The 17,919-nt window shown below is 38.9% G+C and overlaps 1 protein-coding gene and 1 pseudogene across 1 annotated transcript in view; one reads left to right on the forward strand and one right to left on the reverse strand.

Moving 5' to 3' along the window:
- The window catches only part of PLBD1 (phospholipase B domain containing 1), an 86,524-nt gene that overhangs the window by 33,348 nt on the left and 35,257 nt on the right, over positions 1–17,919 (reverse strand). The window contains exons 3-4 of the mRNA XM_043441508.1: positions 5,047–5,130; positions 3,121–3,259 (exon numbers count right to left, since the gene is read on the reverse strand). Of these exons, the coding sequence (XP_043297443.1) occupies positions 3,121–3,259; positions 5,047–5,130 (223 nt within the window). The remainder of the gene's footprint in view (positions 1–3,120; positions 3,260–5,046; positions 5,131–17,919) is intronic.
- LOC122423951 lies at positions 11,442–12,614 on the forward strand (annotated as a pseudogene).

Genomic DNA, 17,919 nt, shown 5'->3' on the forward strand with positions numbered 1-17,919 from the left:
ATTTTAAATAGAATACTAGCTGTGCCTTAGAAAGTCACCAATCTCATTTCTGTTCCCCACCAGCAGTAACCACTCTGCTAAATTTCATGTTGTTCATTACTTGCTTTCCTATCATTTTATCATCTATGTATAAATCCCTAGGCAATATATTTTTAAAACTTTGCCTGGTTTAGAATATGGATAAATAGAATCATATCATGTGCATTCTTTTGCTCAAAATTATTTTTTTATATTGATCAATGTTGATAGTGTGCAAATGGTTCATTCATTTTCATTCTTATATGGTATCCCATTACATGAACATATGGTATCACAATATACTTAGGATAAACATTTGAGATGTTTACAGTTCACGGTAAACTATGGTGCTGTGAACTTTTACATATGTGGACCCCATGTTCAAGACTGTATCTAATCTTGGAGTGGATCCGCCAGGTTGTAGAATATGTATTAACCTCAAATGTTTCAAGTAATGTCCAATCCTTTTCCAAAGTGGTTGTATGAGTTTACTTACACCAACAGTGGTTGGGATTTCCCAATTCTGGTGTGTAATAGGATTTCATTGTGGCTTTATGATGCATTTTCTTGAAATCGTGCATTTCTTCACATGTTTATTGGCCATTTGTATTTCCTCTTCTGTGAAGTTCCTGTTGATGTTTTGTGCCCGTTACCCATTTTTCTACTGGGTATGTTCTTTTTAAAAATTTGTTGACATTATGTATTTTAGATACAAATCCTTTGTTAGTTAAATGTATTGTAAATATCTTCCCTTGGTTTGCAGCTTATCTTTTCAGTCTCTATATTTTCTTTTGATAAAAAGAAATTCTTATTTTAATTAGTCAAATTTCCCAATCTTTTTCTTCATGGCTAGTGCTTCTATGTCTTGTTTAAGATAGACCATATCCTCCTGGGGAAGACTAAATGCTACTGGGTCAAGGCTATTGTCATTACTTCTAGGCTTTTTCAAGGGACAAAGAAAGGAAATTGTACATTTTTTTTTTTTATTAAGGAAGTTAAAAGTAATGATTTCCTACCTATATGTTAATTAAAAAATACACAGCGTGTTTACTTCATTAACTTCTCTTGTGCTGAAAATCTTTTTATCTAATATACTTCTTTACTTTATCTTCATCTATCAAATTCTATCAGACTTCAAAATAGCAATATCAATATTTTTACTAAAGTAAGATTACAAGTCAAGGCTGTCTATTTTTGTTTTGGTGATTTTTTTATCCTTAGCATCTGTTCCATGGAGGATGCCCTGCTTTTTGAGGATAATTGTTTTTTGCTCTTTTGTTTTGGCCATGCTGTGTGGCATGTGGGATCCTAGTTTCCTGACTGAGGACCGAACTCATGTCCCCTGCACTGAAAGTGTGGAGTCCCAACCACTGGACCACCAGGGAAGTTCAATAACTCTGTTTTGACGTCATTTAACTGTTGCCCATATGGTTATACGATGAACTTGATATACCACTAAGTATATTTGTGTGCATGCATTTTCAGGTCTCAGGAGTTGCTTTGCTTTAAAAAATTTTGTTAAGTATGAACAGCATTTACATGGTTTCAAAGTCAAATGTAAAAAAGCAGTTTACATCCAGAGAAATGTAGCTTTCATTTCTGCTCCCTCCACTCTCCTTTCATTTATCTTTTAGTTATTGGTTTACACTTTCATTGCTGTTTCTCCTTGAAAATATGAGTAAATCTATCATCTATCTATCTATCATCTATTATCTATCTATCTATCACATATCTATCAATCATCTATTATCTATCTATCTATCTATCTCAATTTCTTATGCAGAAGGCAGCACACGATATACACTGGTCTTTACTTTTTACACTTAATAACAGATTCTGAAGGTCAGTCCATAGCAGTATATGGAGATACACCTCATTCCTGTTTACAGCCACATCATTCGTACAACCAGTCTTCCATGTCTTTGGCCGTTTTCAGTCTTTTCACTACTGTAAATTATCTGCAGTGAATAGGCTTCTATTGTTGCCAGTGAACCTTTGTGATAATTCTGGAAATCCTGCGTCAGAGGATAAATGAGTATGTGATTTTGGTGCTGGGTGCCAAACTGTCCATAGCAGATATGCCATTTTGTATTCCCACCAGTCTTTTAGGAAAATGTCTTTTTCCCCTTATTACCTCATCAACACAGTACACTCTCACACATTGGAATTTCTGCCAAATTGATAAGTGAGAAAATATTTCTCAGTATGGCTTTCCAGGTGGCTCAGTGGTAAAGAATCCACCTGCCAATGCAGGAGACGTGGGTTCGAGCCCTGGGTCGGGAAGATTCCTCTGGAGAAGGAAATGGCAACGCACTCCAATATTCTTGCCTGGGAAGTCCCATGGACAGAGGAGTCTGGCGGACTACAGTCCATGGGCTCACAAAGGGATTGGACACAACTTAGTGACTAAACAACAAGCGTTTCTCAGTATGGTTTTAATTTGCATTTCTAATTTTATTACCAAGGCCAAGCTCATGTGATTAACAATACTTTTTGCACCTATTTTCTATAAACTGTTATTTTATATATTCTGTCCAGTGTGTGTGCGTGCACGTGTGTGTGTGGTTATATATATTACCACCAGGAAATAAAATCTTCCTAGTTTTTGGAAGTATATTAAACAGTACCTTTCTATCCTCAATGCTTCAGTAAACTTTTCAGAAAAAACTCTGACATGTGAGCCTGGGTTGTGTGTGTGTTTGTGTATGTGTGTGCATGTGCTGAGGAGGATGGAAAGCATAGTACTTGCACACTTTTAAAAACTTATACATTTTTCTTTATCATATTGTCTAAAACTCTAGCTTTAGAAGGTTAATCAAATAGCCAGTACATTCATATCAGACTTTAACCTGACCCAGGGCACATGAACAAGACTGACAGGATGCAGAAACAAGCTGGTTTATTTGTGTATTAAGCTTGGATTTTGTGTCCAACATCGAGTCAGGTTCTAGTAATGAGATAGATAAGGCTGTACTTCTATGCAAGAAATTTATTTTTTAGCCCTAATTTGATCTTCTCCTTAGTTGGAATGTAATTTTAAAGACCATTTTCAGTATTCTTGCCATACCACATAAATCCTGAGTGGCTTTTTAGAAATCTTACCTTTGTTCCTTCTAACATAGCTCTCTTTGTTGCCCCTGAATACAGCCCATCCATTTGTGCCATAACATAGCCTGCGTGTTTCCAAAATGGGTCATCCTTGTAATATTTGATGTTCTCCCGGGTCCATTGATCTTGCTTCCTGGAAGACAAATTAGATTTGTACTAGTGGTCTCTAGGGTTGTTCATCCAAAGCCAAATTAAACCCAAGCATTTAAAGATTATATATTCAGATACTTATGCTAGTATAGGGGCTTCCCTGGTGTCTCAGATGGTAAAGAATCTGCCTGCAATGTGGGAGACCTGGGTTTGATCCCTGGGTTGGGAAGATCCCCTGGAGGAGGGCATGGTAACCCACTCCAGTATTCTTGCCTGGAGAATCCCCATGAATGGAGGAGGCTGGCGGGCTATAGTCCATGGGGTCCCAAAGAATCAGACACGACTGAGCGACTAAGCACACACAAAGGCTAGTATAATTTAAATTCTGGCTCTTGTAACATTCCAGTCATTTTGAAAAGATATTAGGGCAAATCCTAAATGCTTTTTAATTTCTCCCAAGGACTATGAAAGTGAACATGTTAGTCGGTCAGTCATGTCCAAGTCTCTATGACCCCATGGACTGCAGCCTGCCAGGCTTCTCTGTCCACAGATTTCTCCAGGCAAGAATACTAAAGTAGATAGCCATTCCCTTTTCCAGGGGATCTTCCTGACCCAGGGATTGAACCCAAGTATCCTGCGCTGCAGACAGATTCTTTGCCATCTGAGCCACCAGGGAAGCCCCAAGGACTATGACTCTTTATAACTCTGCATGCTTTACCTAGAACTATCTAGAAACACAGATGTGATATTTATTTATTTATCTGTGATTTATTTATCTGTGATATTGAGACCTAAGAAAGTTGAGGACAGACTATTGAAATGCATCTCATATTATATTATAATGTTTTCACTAAATCCATAGTGACAAGTTGATTAACTTACTTTTGTTAGATATAAGTGGTAAAGTTAAGCAGGAAAAAAAAAAGCTCTTAAGGACATAGTGGTTTGTATTTGCTTATATTTCTCTCAGATCATTTTCATAGTTTATGATTTGTTCTATTCCAGTTTTTGCCAATAACTGCCTCAACGACTGTCCTATAAAAAAGTCTTTTTGTTGTTGTTTTACACTCCTTTCATTCTCTCTCACGTTATAGTTGTCTGCACTTTATGCAAGATGAGTTGACATCACTTTGTATACTAAAAGCAGTATCTGATTTGTTCAGGCAATCTCCAGATCAGTTTAAAAACACAATATCACTGCTTCACGAGATCTAGCCTAGATGCTCTGAAGGACCTTCACATCTGACAAACAGGTTGCTAGGTATATATTTTAGAGGGCCAAACCAAGAGTTCTTCTATCCCCAAATTAGTCTCAGTCTGTCATCCCCACAAATATAAAACAAATTTTGAATATTGAGAATTATTAGTCTCCAGGAAGCTTTACTAAAATAAAAATATTCTCAAAGTATGTTAGGAATTATAACTTAAGATGTGCACTAGCTCCCCAGCTAGGATGAGTCCAGGTCCATAAAAAGGAAGCACCTAGAGAAGGAGGAGGGGGGTTTCTGAAGGAGAGGAGTCCCCGGGTGGAAGGGATCCAGGGGTTTGGTTTTGCCTGTCTTGTCCTGTGAGGCTTCCTCTGGCTGCACTGCAGCTGATAATGTGATATATTAACCTGACCTCTCAAAGGGCATAACTTAGAAGGCATTTGTCTGCAACCAGTTTTTATGCTATTATCAAAAGGTGCTACACTTAACTACAAGAACCACTCTGGAGTCCTGCCTTAGAGACGGAAAAGAAATTGGTGAAGGAAAAATGGCTGTTTGGAATGACAGATTCGATCCCTGAAGCCTCAGTAACAATGAGAAGAGGAATGCTAATCATACATACATTAAAAAGTCCTGCACTTTATTCAACATGGAGCGTTTCTTGATCAGCTGTGGGTAGAGGTTTGTGAAGTGGTCATCTATGTGCCTGAAACGAGAGATGAAAATCGTTACATTTCCATTTTTCTTCTGGGATTTTCCCATCACAGTAAATTACTTGTTATTTTGGCTAACTGAGATGTTCCCTATTGCAAACCTTCCCTATCTTTTTTAATAAATCAAACACACAATTTAAAATTGGAAATACTTTCAATGTATAGAAAAGCATAGAATATAACGAACACCCAAGTATCCACCAGTCAACTATATTAAATCATTCATTATATTTTACTATATTTGTTTCATATGTTTAAAAAAGATATAAAACATAAGCTAGAGTTGAAGTGCTGACATTAATTGTCCTCCCTTCTCCCTAGAGGCAACTGCAATCTTAAATCAGTATTTATTATTTTCATACACATTTTAATACCATATATATATTTAAATATTTAATCATCGATAATGTAGAGCATTGCACCCAAGTACTGCATTTCAGAGTCTTCTGTTGACTATGAGGGTTACTCCATTTCTTCTAAGGGATTCTTGCCCATAGTAGTAGATATAATGGTCACCAGAATTAAATTCACCAATTCTAGTCCATGACCTAAAATGTCAATGTTCACTCTTGCCGTCTCCTGTTTGACCACTTCCAATTCGCCTTGATTCATGGACCTAACATTCCAGGTTCCTATGCAATATTGTTTTTTACAGCATTGTACTTTACTTTCATCACTAGTCACATCCACAACTGGGTGTTGTTTTTGCTTTGGCTCCATCTCTTCATTCTTTCTGGAATTATTTCTCCACTCTTCTCCAGTAGCATATTGGGCACCTTCCGACTTGGGGAGTTCATCTTTCAGTGTCATATCTTTTTGTTCTCAAGGCAAGAATACTGGAGTGGTTTGCCATTCACTTCTCCCTTCTCCAGTGGACCATGTTTTGTCAGAACTCTCCAGAATGACCTGTCCATCTTGGGTAGCCCTACACAGCATGGCTCATAGTTTCATTGAGTTAGACAAGGCTATGATCCATGTGATCAGTTTGGTTAGTTTTCTGTGACTGTGGTTTGCATTCTATCTGCCTCTGATGGATAAGGTTAAGAGGCTTATGGAAGCTTCCTGATGGGAGACACTGACTGTAGGGTTCCAAAGAATAGCAAGGAGAGATAAAAAAGCCTTCCTAACTGATTAATGCAAAGAAACAAACAAAAACAATAGAATGGGAAAGACTAGAGATCTCTTCAAGAAAATTAGAGATACCAAGGGAACATTTCATGCAAAGATGGGCACAATAAAGGACAGAAATGGTATGGGCCTAACAGAAGCAGAAGATATTCAGAAGAGGTGGCAAGAATACACAGAAGAACTATACAAAAAAGATCTTCATGACCCAGATAACCACAATGGTGTGATCACTCACCTAGAGCCAGACATCCTGGAACGCGAAAGTCAAGTAGGCCTTAGGAAGCATTACTATGAACAAAGCTAGTGGAGGTGATGGAATTCCAGTTGAGCTATTTTGAATCCTAAAAGATGATGCTGTCAAAGTTCTTCACTCAACATGCCAGAAAATTTGGAAAACTCAGCAGTGGCCACAGGACTGGAAAAGGTCAGTTTTCATTCCAATCCCAAAGAAAGGCAATGACAAAGAATGCTCAAACTACCGCACAATTGCACTCATCTCACATGCTAGTAAGGTAATGCTCAAAATTCTCCAGGCCAGGCTTCAACAGTACATGAACCGTGAACTTCCAGATGTTCAAGCTGGTTTCAGAAAAGGCAGAGGAACCAGTGCTCAAATTGCCAACATCTGCTGGATCATCAAAAAAGCAAGAGAGCTCCAGAAAAACATTTACTTCTACTTTATTGACTACACGAAAGCCTTTGACTGTGTGGATCACAACAAATTGTGGAAAATTCTTAGAGATGGGAATACCAGACCACCTTACCTGCCTCATGAGAAACCTGTATGCAGGTCAAGAAGCAACAGTTAGAACTGGACATGAAACAACAGACTGGTTCCAAATTGGGAAGGGAGTACATTAAGGCTGTATATTGTCACCCTGCTTATTTGACTTATATGCAGAGTACATCATGTGAAATGCTAGGCTGGATGAAGCACAAGCTGGAATCAAGATTTCAGGGAGAAATACCAATAACCTCAGATACGCAGATGATACCACCCTTATGGCAGAAAGTGAAGAAGAATTAAAAGAGCCTCTTGGTGAAAGTGAAAGAGGAGAGTGAAAAAGCTGGCGTAAAACTCAACATTCAAAAAACTAAGATCATGGCATCTGGTCCCATCACTTCATGGCAAATAGATGGGGAAACAGTGGAAACAGTGAAGGATTTTATTTTTGGGGGCTCCAAAATCACTGCAGATGGTGATTGCAGCCATGAAATTAAAAGATGCTTGCTCCTTAGAAGAAATGCTATGACAAACCTAGACATTATATTAAAAAGCAGAGACATTAGTTAGCTGACAAGGGTCCATCTAGTCAAAGCTATTGTTTTTCCAGTAGTCATGTATGGATGTAAGAGTTGAACCATAAAGAAAACTGAATGCCAAAGAATTGATGCTTTTGAACTGTGGTGTTGGAGAAGACTCTTGAGAGTCCCTTGGACTGCAAGGAGATCCAACCAGTCAATTGTAATGGAAATCAGTCCTGAATATTCATTGGAAGAACTGATGCTGAAGCTGAAGCTCCAATACTTTGGCCACCTGATGCGAAGAACTGACTCACTGGAAAAGACCCTGATGCTGGGAAAGAATGAAGGCAGGAGGAGAAGGGGACAACAGAGGATGAGATGGCTGGATGGCACCCCAACTTGCTGGACATGAGTTTGAGCAAGCGCTGGGAGTTGGTGATGGACAGGGAAGCCTGGTGTGCTGCAATTCATGGGGTTGCAAAGAGTTGGACATGGCTGAGCGACTGAACTAAACTGTATAGCAATATTTATCATGTTTCAGAGCATATATAAATAAGTAAATAAGATCATACTATCTACCTAACTTGTTTGTTTCCACATGATATTTTTTTAATTTTTTTGCATTTAGTGTCATAATATTTATTTAATAGAAATCTATAGTATTAAATTACATTAATATAATTTATTCTGTATGTAGTCTAAATGACATGGTCAATTCTTTTTTTAAATGTTTTAGTTGGAGGATAATTGCTTTACAATATTGTGTTTGTTTCTGCCATATATCAGCATGAATCAGTGATAGGTATACACACATCCCCTCCCTCTTGAGCCTTCTTCACACCTCCCACCCCTCCATATGACATTTTAAAAGAATTATCTATGCTATTATCAGCTTAAATTTATTGTTTTCATGTGCTGATGGTATTCCATGCTATGACTATGTAAAAATTCATTTATGCAGTCCTATGATAAACATTTAACTGGTTTTTAATTTTTCACTATTATAATACAACTTCAAACATTCTTGTAAATATCTTTTTTTACACATTTGTTTTTCTAGGATACATATATATACACACACACATATATATAAAAATGCTGGGGTGAATATTCTATATACCTAGAGTTATAGATATTGCCAAATTGTTCTCCACAGCAATTGTACCAAATTACATTCTTCTGAACTACATGTTAGATTTCTCTTTGCTCCATAGCTTCACCAACACTTGGCACAGTCACACTTTCAAATTTTCAACAATTTGATGTATTTGAAATGATATGTTGTTTTAATTTCCATTCCCCTCAGGATTATTGACTATTTGAGCTTCTTTAAAACTTATTTTAAAAATTAAATGTTCCTCACATGATATACAGTAAGCATTTCTGGTGAGCTATACTTGACATATAACATTGTGTAATGGTTTGATGCATTTATCTGTTACAGTATGATTGCCACCATCGTATTAGTTAACACCTCTATCATGGTACATAATTATAATTTCATTTTTTGTGATGAGAACAGTTAAGATCTAATCTCTTAGCAACTCTGAAATTTATAATACAGGATGGTTGACTACAACCACTATGTTGTGCCTTAGATCTCTAGGACTTATTTACCTACTGGTGGCAAGTTAGTGTCCTTGAACAACATCTCTTCAATTGAACATTTTTTAATTGATGAGAATAATCCTTTTACATCTATTGTGATTTTAATATACTTGAATTTATTTTTATAATCTGTCCTGTTTTCCAATTACCATCCCTTTCTTTGTCATTCTTTTATATTTTCCCCATTAGATAACATTTTATTATCCTTCTTTTAGCTTCCTGCTAATTTAAAAGCTATAAAATGTACAACTGACTCTTAAACAACATGTGTTTGTACTACAAGGGTCCACTTAGATGTGGATTAAAAAATATATATACACTCTTTAAATATGGAGGGCCAATTATAAGTCTACATGAGGGTTTTCGATTGCATGGGGTTGGGGATGGGTGTACCAATGCCTCTAACCCCAGCATTGTTCAAGGGTCAGCTCTATGTCCATCCTGAGGGCAACCATCACTAAAAATTTTTTAAACATTCATAACTATGCATTTTATTATAAAATCTAAGAATTTTTTTGTTTGTTTGTTTTTGGCTGCACAAAGTGGCAGATGAGATCTTAGTTCCCTGACCAGGGAGCAACCCGTGCCCCCTGCAATGGAAGCACAGAGTCTACCACTGGATTGCCAGGGAATTCCCATATAAAATCTAAATGAATTTTATGTTTCTCTCCTCCTCCAAACATACACATCTTAGCAAGCTTTACCTACCCACTGACATCATCCATCATGTTATTGTTCGAAGATTTAGTTTTACCTTTTCAATTAAAAAAATTATTAATTTTTTTGAAGTTTTACAATTAAATCTTATTAATTTCTTTCTTTCTTGTGTTAACAATTGTTCCTTATATCCCAAATATTCCCTCCTGCTATTCTTGTCAGTGTGTGTCCTATAATATCAAAAGGTAAATAGAAGTCTGGGCATGGTGAAATATTTTATTTATCTAAAAATATCCTTGTTTTGCCCTTGCTCTTGGGTAATTGAAATGGTTTTAAAACTCTAGTTTTATTTTTCCTTAGTACTTTTAAAATATTGGACTTCCCTGATAGCTCAGTTGATAAAGAATCCGCCTGCAATGCAGGAGACCCCTGTTCAATTACTGGGTCGGGAAGATCCTCTGGAGAAGAGATAGGCTATCCACTCCAGTATTCTTGGGCTTCCCTTGTGGCTCAGTTGGTAAAGAATCTATCTGCAATGCAGGAGACCTAGGTTTGATCCCTGGGTTGGGAAGATTGCCTGGAGAAGGGAAAGGCTACCCACTCCAGTATTCTGGCTTGGAGAATTCTGTGGACTGAATAGTCCATGGAGTCACAAAGACATATCTTCTGGCTCTATTGTTGCTAATGAGAAATATGCTATCAGTCAAGCTGAGATTCCTTGGTAATCACTGTTTTTCTTGCTGATAGTTTTTAAAATTATTCCCTTTAACCTCAGTTCTCTGTAGTTTCACCCTCTGGGTTGTAGCAATTTAATAGGCTGTGTCTTCTAACCAAGGACTCCATTGTTTATTTGTTGTGTTTTTGCTGCACTACGTACCTTGTGGGATCTTAGGTCCCTGACCAGGGAATTGAACCTGGGTCCATGGCAGTGAAAGTGTCGAATCCTAACCACTGGACTGCCAGGGAACTCTTAAAGTGTTTTTCCCCTTTTTTTTCTTTGTTTTGGCTGCACTGGGGGAGTTGCAGGATCTCAGTTCCCTGAGCAGGAACTGAACTTGGGCCATGGCAGTGAAAGCCTGGGATCCTAACCACGAGGCCATAGGGAATTCCCTTCGTGTCTTTTTCAATTTTGATCAATTCTCAACTACTACCCTGTTAACTCCTCCTTATTTGAAATTCCTCCAGTTTTTTCTCCCCCCCACCCCCCGGGGCTTCTGATAGACATATGTTGGAGTTACTTAATCAAATCTCTCTATTTAATAACAGCTCTCTCATTATTTTTACCCCTTTCTCTGGGCAGTGTACCATGTAAATCCCTCAATACCAGTGTTTGATTTCAGAAATTATTTCTCTGACTTTATCTCGGCTAAGGTTTGCCCACTTATTGATATTTAAAAAATTAATTTCCCTAATTTTCATTTATGATATTTCAAACAAGTTCTTATAAAATATCTACTTGTCTTCTTATTCTTCCTTCTTGCTCCACTAATTCTTCAAGTTTTCTTTCATTTGTAACTTAGAGTACCTTAAGCATATTTAAAGTGTTTATTCCAAAGACAAGGGCCCAGTGAGAGATGGAGGAGCTGTGGCTGCCCCAGCCGCGCATAGCAACGCGCTCCTCCCCACTCCCCCACACTGGCATCGGCCTGCTCATTGGCAGGTGAAAATGGTGAAAAAGACCACTTACTATGACGTCTTGGGGGTCAAACCCAATGCCACCCAAGAAGAATTGAAACAGGCTTACAGGAAACTGGCCTTGAAGTACCACCCTGATAAGACTCCAAATGAAGGTGAGAAATTTAAACGGATTTCTCAAGCTTATGAAGTGCTCTCTGATGCAAAGAAAAGAGAATCATGAGACAAAGGAGGAGAACAGGCAATTAAAGAAGGTGGAGCAGGTGGTGGTTTTGGCTTCCCCATGGACATCTTTGATATGTTATTCAGAGGAGGAGGCAGGATACAGAGAGAGAGAGGTTAAAAACGTTGTGCATCAACTTATAGTAACCTTAGGAGAATTTATACAATGGTGCAACAAGAAAACTAGCTCTGCAAAAGAATGTGATCTGTGACAAATGTGAAGGCCGAAGTGGTAAGAAAGGAGTGGCAGAATACTGTCCCAGTCCACTGGAATGCAAATAAGAATTCATCAAATAAGACCTAGAATGGTTCAGCAAATTCAGTCTGTCTGCATGGAGTGCCAGGGCCATGGGGAGCGGATCAGTCCTAAAGATAGATGTAAAAGCTGCAATGGAAGGAAGATAGTTTGAGAAAAGAAAATTCTAGAAGTTCATATAGACAAAGGCGTGAAAGATGGCCAGAAGGTAACATTCCATGGTGAAGGAGACCGAGAACCAGGACTGGAGCCAGGAGATATTATCATTGTTTTAGATCAGAAGGATCATGCTGTTTTCACTTGATGAGGAGAAGAACTTTTCATGTGTATGGCCATACAGTTGACTGAGGCATTGTGTGGCTTCCAGAAGCCAATGTCTACTCTTGACAACTGAATCATAGTCATCACTTCTCATCCAGGTGAGATTGTTAAGCATGTAGATATCAAGTGTGTGCTAAATGAAGGCACGCCAATTTATCATGGGCCATATGAAAAGGGTTGCCTAATCATTGAATTTAAGGTAAACTTTCCTGAGCTCCTGATAAACTCTCCTTCCTGGAAAAACTTCTGCCTGAGAGGAAGGAGGTAGAAGAGACTGATGAAATGGACCAGGTAGAATTAGTGGACTTTGATCCAAATCAGGAACGATGGCACCATTACAGTGGAGAAGCATATGAGGATGATGAATATCATCCTAGGGGTGGTGTTCAGTGTCAGACCTCTTAGTAGGGCCCGTGAATAACACTCACTGCTGGTGTTTTATTTGCAGTAGTGATTAAGTGAGGGACTATAATCATAATATGCTCACTACTTGTTTTTGTTTTCACATTCAACTATACTAGTGTTTTAAAAGTTAAATGAAGAATAAACTTGAATATAAAAGCTCTGACTTTGCCCTGTATGTATGATGACTTCAGGGTGCAAGATAAGTTTAATACTTGTAAAAACTACTTTAAAAAATTTCCCCTAGCATTTGTCAGGCCATACTTTGTAATTGATTTCAGCTATGTACATGGAATAGCTTAGACTGAAATGCCAGGTATATGTATTGACTTCAGGGTATGACCCTTAATTGTTAAGCTATGAAATTAAAACTATACTTAGGGGGGAGGAGCCAAGATGGCTGAGGAGTAGGATGGGGAGACCACTTTCTCCCCTACAAATTCATCGAAAGAACAATGGAACACAGAGCAAACTTCACAAAACAACTTCTGATTGCTAGCTGAGGACATCAGGCGCCCAGAAAAGCAGCCCATTGTCTTCGAAAGGAGGTAGGACAAAATATAAAAGATAAAAAGAGAGACAAAAGAGCTAGGGACGGAGACCCGTCCAGGGAAGGGAGTCTTAATAGAGGAAGTTTCCAAACACCGGGAAACCCTCTCACTGGCGGGTCTGGGGGAAGTTTTTGAATCTCAGAGGGCAACCTAACTGGGAGGAAAAATAAATAATACCCACAGATTACGTGCCTAAAAGCAACTCCCAGCAGAAAAGTACCCCAGACGCCCGCATCCGCCACCAGCAAGTGGGAGCGGAAAGCAGAGGAGCGGGCGGCATTGCTTAGGGGTAAGGACCAGGCCTGAGTGCCCTGAGGGCAATCGGAGGGAGCTTTTGTGAGTTACCAACTTAAACTGTGGGACAGCAAAAGAGAGAGAGAAAATTAACCGGCCCGAACACACTGCCGGCCGTTCGCAGAACAAAGGGACCGAGCAAGTCCAGAGGAGCTAGCCGGCTGCAGACGGCCCAGCCCCGCCGGAGGCAGGAGGCAGGGGGGAGGGGAAAGGGGCAGGATCGGCTCCAAGGACCGCATCCCGTACCACACTGCAAACAGGCCTCCAGTTTCTAACCAAAGACCTCCTGAGATTCTGGATGGTCGACATCTGCCGGGAGGGTCGCGGCTAGACACAGGGCGCACGCACCCGACTGGCGCAGGTGGGGACTGGGGCTGGGGCCGCGAAGGGGAGAAGGTGCACGCACCTGGGGAGAGTGCGCCCCTCAAGCTCCTGGCTGCCTGAGCTGCTTGGGCCGGGGAAGGCACAAAACACAGGTGCAGCCGAGTCCACGCTTTTGTGGAACACCCGAGGGCTGGAACTGCGGGCAGCGCTGGGCACGCTCCATATAGAGCAGCCAGGAGCCTGAGAAGCATAGAGGGGAAAGCAGCGCTTGTCCCTCCCCGCAGTGTGACGGAACTAGCAACCTGAACAAGAGACCACCTCGGCCCCCCTGTGTCAGGGCGGAAATTAGGCACTGAAGAGACCGGCAAACAGAAGCCAAATAAACAAAGGGAACCGCTTCAGAAGGGACCAGTGCAGCAGATTAAAATCACTGTAGATAACACAGACTACACCGGAAGGGGCCTATAGACATTGAGAAGTGTAAGCTGGAATGAGGAGCTATCCGAAACTGAACTGAACCCACACTGACCGCAACAGCTCCAGAGAAATTCCTAGATATATTTTTACCTTTTTTTTTTTCTTTTCTTTTCTCTTTTATTTTTTTCTCTTTTATTTTCTTTTAAAATTCCCTATTACTCCCCCATTACTCCTTAACTTTCATTTTCATAGATTTTTATGATTTTTTTAATTAGGAAAAAAATTTTTTTTCTTGTTTTTTTTCTTTTCTTTTTTTTTTTCTCTTATTTTCTTTTAAAGTTCTCTATTACTCCTCTACTACTCCTTAATTTTCATTTTCATTTCACTATAACCTTAAAAAAAAAAAAAAGAGAGAGAAGCCCTATTTTTAAACCGAACTTCATATATATTTCTAAAATTTTTTGTTTTTGTTTTTAATATTGTATTTTTAAGAGTCTAACCTCTACTCTAGATTTTTAATCTTTGTTTTTCAGTACATGATATAAATTTTGGACATTTAAGAATCCAATATTCAGTTCCCATTTTTACTCAGGAGTGTGTTGATTACTCTCTCCCACTTTTGACTCTCTGTTTTCTACCTCAGAACACCTCTATTTCCTCCTTTCCCCTTCTCTTCCCAATCTAATTCTGTGAATCTTTGTGTGTGTCTGGGCTACAGAGAAACTCTGGGAACAGACAACTGCGTAGATCTGTCTCTCTCCTCTTGAGTCCCCCTTTTTCTCTTCCTGCTCATCTCTATCTCCCTCCTCCCTCTCCTCTTTTTCATGTAACTCTGTGAACCTCTCTGGGTGTCCCTCACAGTGGAGAATCTTTTCACCATTAACCTAGAAGTTTTATTACCAGTGCTGTATAGTTGGAGAAGTCTTGAGACTACTAGAAGAATAAAACTGAAATCCAGAGGCAGGAGACTTAAGCCCAAAACCTGAGAACACCAGAAAACTCCTGACTACATGGAACTTTAAGTAATAAGAGAACACCCAAAAGCCTCCATACCTACACTGAAACCAACCACCACCAAAGAGCCAGGAAGTTTCAGAGTAAGACATACCACGCAAATTCTCCAGCAATGCAGGAACATAGCCCTGAGCATCAACATACAGGCTACCCAAAGTCACACCTAACACATAGGCCCATCTCAAAACTCATTACTGGGCATTCCATTGCACTCCAGAGAGAAGAAATCTAGTTCCATGCACCAGAACACCGACGCAAGCTTCCCTAACCAGGAAACCTTGACAAGCCAATTGTCCAACCCCATCCACTGGGTGAAACCTCCACAATAAAAAGGAATCACAGACCTCCAGAATACAGAAAGCCCACTCCAGACACAGCAATCTAAACAAGATGAAAAGGCAAAGAAATACCCAACAGGTAAAGGAACATGAAAAATGCCCACGAAGTCAAACAAAAGAGGAGGAGATAGGGAATCTACCTGAAAAAGAATTTAGAATAATGATAATAAAAATGATCCAAAATCTTGAAAACAAAATGGAGTTACAGATAAATAGCCTGGAGACAAAGATTGAGAAGATGCAAGAAATGTTTAATAAAGACCTAGAAGAAATAAAAAAGAGTCAATTAAAAATGAATAATGCAATAAATGGGATCAAAAACACTCTGGAGGGAACCAAGAGTAGAATAACGGAGGCAGAAGATAGGATAAGTGAGGTAGAAGATAAAATGGTGGAAATAAATGAAGCAGAGAGGAAAAAAGAAAAAAGGATCAAAAGAAATGAGGACAACCTCAGGGACCTCTGGGACAATGTGAAACGCCCCAACATTCGAATCATAGGAGTCCCAGAAGAAGAAGACAAAAAGAAAGGCCATGAGAAAATACTCGAGGAGATAATAGCTGAAGACTTCCCTAAAATGGGGAAGGAAATAGCCACCCAAGTCCAAGAAACCCAGAGAGTCCCAAACAGGATAAACCCAAGGTGAAACACCCCAAGACACATATTAATCAAATTAACAAAGATCAAACACAAAGAACAAATATTAAAAGCAGCAAGGGAGAAACAACAAATAACACACAAAGGGATTCCCGTAAGGATAACAGCTGATCTATCAATAGAAACCCTCTAGGCCAGAAGGGAATGGCAGGACATACTTAAAGTAAAGAAAGAGAATAACCTACAACCTAGATTACTGTACCCAGCAAGGATCTCATTCAGATATGAAGGAGAATTCAAAAGCTTTACAGACAAGCAAAAGCTGAGAGAATTCAGCACCACCAATCCAACTTTTCAACAAATGCTAAAGGATCTTCTCTAGACAGGAAACAGAAAGGTTGTATAAACGTGAACCCAAAACAACAAAGTAAATGGCAATGGGACCATACCTATCAATAATTACCTTAAATGTAAATGGGTTGAATGCCCCAACCAAAAGACAAAGACTGGCTGAATGAATACAAAAACAAGACCCCTATATATGCTGTCTGCAAGAGACCCACCTCAAAACAAGAGACACATACAGACTAAAAGTGAAGGGCTGGAAAAAAATATTTCATGCAAACGGAGAACAAAAGAAAGCAGGAGTCGCAATACTCATATCAGATAAAATAGACTTTCAAATAAAGGCTGTGAAAAGAGACAAAGAAGGACACTACATAATGATCAAAGGATCAATCCAAGAAGAAGATATAACAATTATAAATATATATGCACCCAACATAGGAGCACTGCAATATGTAAGGCAAACACTAACGAGTATGAAAGAGGAAATTAATAGTAACACAATAATAGTGGGAGACTTTAATACCCCACTCACAACTATGGATAGATCAACTAAACAGAAAATTAACAAGGAAACACAAACCTTAAATGACACAATGGACCAGCTAGACCTAATTGATATCTATAGGACATTTCACCCCAAAACAATCAACTTCACCTTTTTCTCAAGTGCACACGGAACCTTCTCCAGAATAGATCACATCCTGGGCCATAAATCTGGTCTTGGAAAATTCAAAAAAATTGAAATCATTCCAATCATCTTTTCTGACCACAGTGCAGTAAGATTAGATCTCAATTACAGGAAAAAAATTGTTAAAAATTCAAACATATGGAGGCTAAATAACACGCTTCTGAATAACCAACAAATCATAGAAGAAATCAAAAAATGCATAGAAATGAATGAAAATGAAAACACAACAACCCCAAACCTATGGGACACTGTAAAAGCAGTGCTAAGGGGAAGGTTCACAGCATTACAGGCTTACATCAAGAAACAAGAAAAAAGCCAAATAAATAACCTAACTCTACACCTAAAGCAACTAGAGAAGGAAGAAATGAAGAACCCCAGGGTTAGTAGAAGGAAAGAAATCTTAAAAATTAGGGCAGAAATAAATGCAAAAGAAACTAAAGAGACCATAGCAAAAATCAACAAAGCTAAAAGCTGTTTTTTGAAAAAATAAACAAAACTGACAAACCATTAGCAAGACTCATTAAGAAACAAAGAGAGAAGAACCAAATCAACAAAATTAGAAATGGAAAATGGAGAGATCCACAACAGACAACACTGAAATACAAAGGATCATAAGAGACTACTACAGCAGCTCTATGCCAATAAAATGGACAACTTGGAAGAACAGGACAAATTCTTAGAAAAGTAACACTTTCCCAAAACTGAACAGGAAGAAATAGAAAGATCTTTAAACAGAC

The sequence above is a fragment of the Cervus canadensis genome, chromosome 21 (genome assembly GCF_019320065.1).
Source record: "Cervus canadensis isolate Bull #8, Minnesota chromosome 21, ASM1932006v1, whole genome shotgun sequence".
NCBI lineage: Eukaryota > Metazoa > Chordata > Mammalia > Artiodactyla > Cervidae > Cervus > Cervus canadensis.